Source organism: Mastomys coucha, unplaced genomic scaffold (genome assembly GCF_008632895.1).
Source record: "Mastomys coucha isolate ucsf_1 unplaced genomic scaffold, UCSF_Mcou_1 pScaffold22, whole genome shotgun sequence".
Taxonomy (NCBI): Eukaryota; Metazoa; Chordata; class Mammalia; order Rodentia; family Muridae; genus Mastomys; species Mastomys coucha.
Window position 1 is genome coordinate 163,242,672 of NW_022196905.1, and position 1,225 is coordinate 163,243,896.

The window sequence follows — 1,225 nt, forward strand, 5'->3', positions numbered from 1 at the left end:
CCAAAGTACTTCTGAGTTGAAATCATACTGGACCCCAGGACGAGCTGCAAAGAACATGTGCTTTGATCCTTGAGAAGTCACGGAGACCTATGAGGATTCTCTCTCCTCAGTTCCTGCGTGAATTTGAGAAGTAGAAGTATGCATGGCCCTGGATTATCCAAGTTTTGCACCAATGTCCACTCCAGCCTGTAAGCTGGTTAGTCATGGGGAAGTAGGACTTTGCAGGCTCAAGGTTATAACTCACTGCACCAGCTCTTGATCCTAGCAAATGGAGCATGTAATCCTGATTTCTTTATTGATTCACTCCACTGACTGAGATCATAGCCCATTACATTCCAATATAAATGCTTTCTTGTCCTCTCAAGAAACCCCGCTTCTGTGTGTTGAAGAATCTCCCCTCGAACAGAGAGATGTTCTATTTTGGTTTTGCTTTGTTCTTCATTGTAGTTGAACTGCCATCAGGTAAATCCAAGTTGATGGGATTTTGATGGGGTTGAGGGGTGGGGCACATCATCAATCACACCAGTGATTCTTCCATGCACCACCCTGAAACTGAGAGGAAGTCTCCTCTCCACAGAGATTTCTTGGATCTACACTCATGTTCCCTAAGAGCCAGCTGAGTAGAGCTTTATTTTTATTTTATTGGTTTGTACATTGGTCTTTCTGGCTTCCAGGAGCACTGGTCTTGAGAAATCCAATAAAGACAGCAGCTATAACATTGGTAGTCCCTCAAGAGCCATGTAACATGTAGGAGAAGTTTTATATAGTTGTCATTTCTTGTTTTAATATTCTGTCCTAAAATGTATTTTGTTTTAAATTTAGGGTCCTGGGCAGGACTTGAGTATTCCCAGTCATTTCCAGGAGGTAAATTATATCCTTTACCTGTCCTTTCTCCTTCTCTCTTGGGGACTCAGGCAAAGTTAGCTAACTTTGACTGATGAAGCAGAGGAAGGGAGGTAGTTGTGAAAGGACTGAGATCTGGTCCATTGGCTCCATCTTCTGTTACTCTTGTGGCCATGGCCATATTTGTATTTTTCAGTGATGTTCCTATTAACTTAAGGTGCTTAGGTTCAACCTCATCCTCACCAATTAGCATTACCCAGAGATTCTGGCTTCCCTTCCCTTATGACTTAACTTGAACGAGATCTGCACAAGGGCATCTTCTGGATGAGGAGACTCACATAGAATGATGCAAATGGTAGGTGTGGTGACACACTCATTACAG

The 1,225-nt window shown here is 42.9% G+C and overlaps 1 protein-coding gene across 1 annotated transcript in view; it reads left to right on the forward strand.

Annotated features, from left to right (window-relative positions):
- Positions 1 to 1,225, forward strand: part of LOC116104748 (beta-defensin 12) — a 12,296-nt gene that overhangs the window by 9,371 nt on the left and 1,700 nt on the right. The window contains exons 2-3 of the mRNA XM_031391219.1: positions 366 to 462; positions 823 to 864. Coding sequence (XP_031247079.1) covers positions 366 to 462; positions 823 to 864 — 139 coding nt within the window. The remainder of the gene's footprint in view (positions 1 to 365; positions 463 to 822; positions 865 to 1,225) is intronic.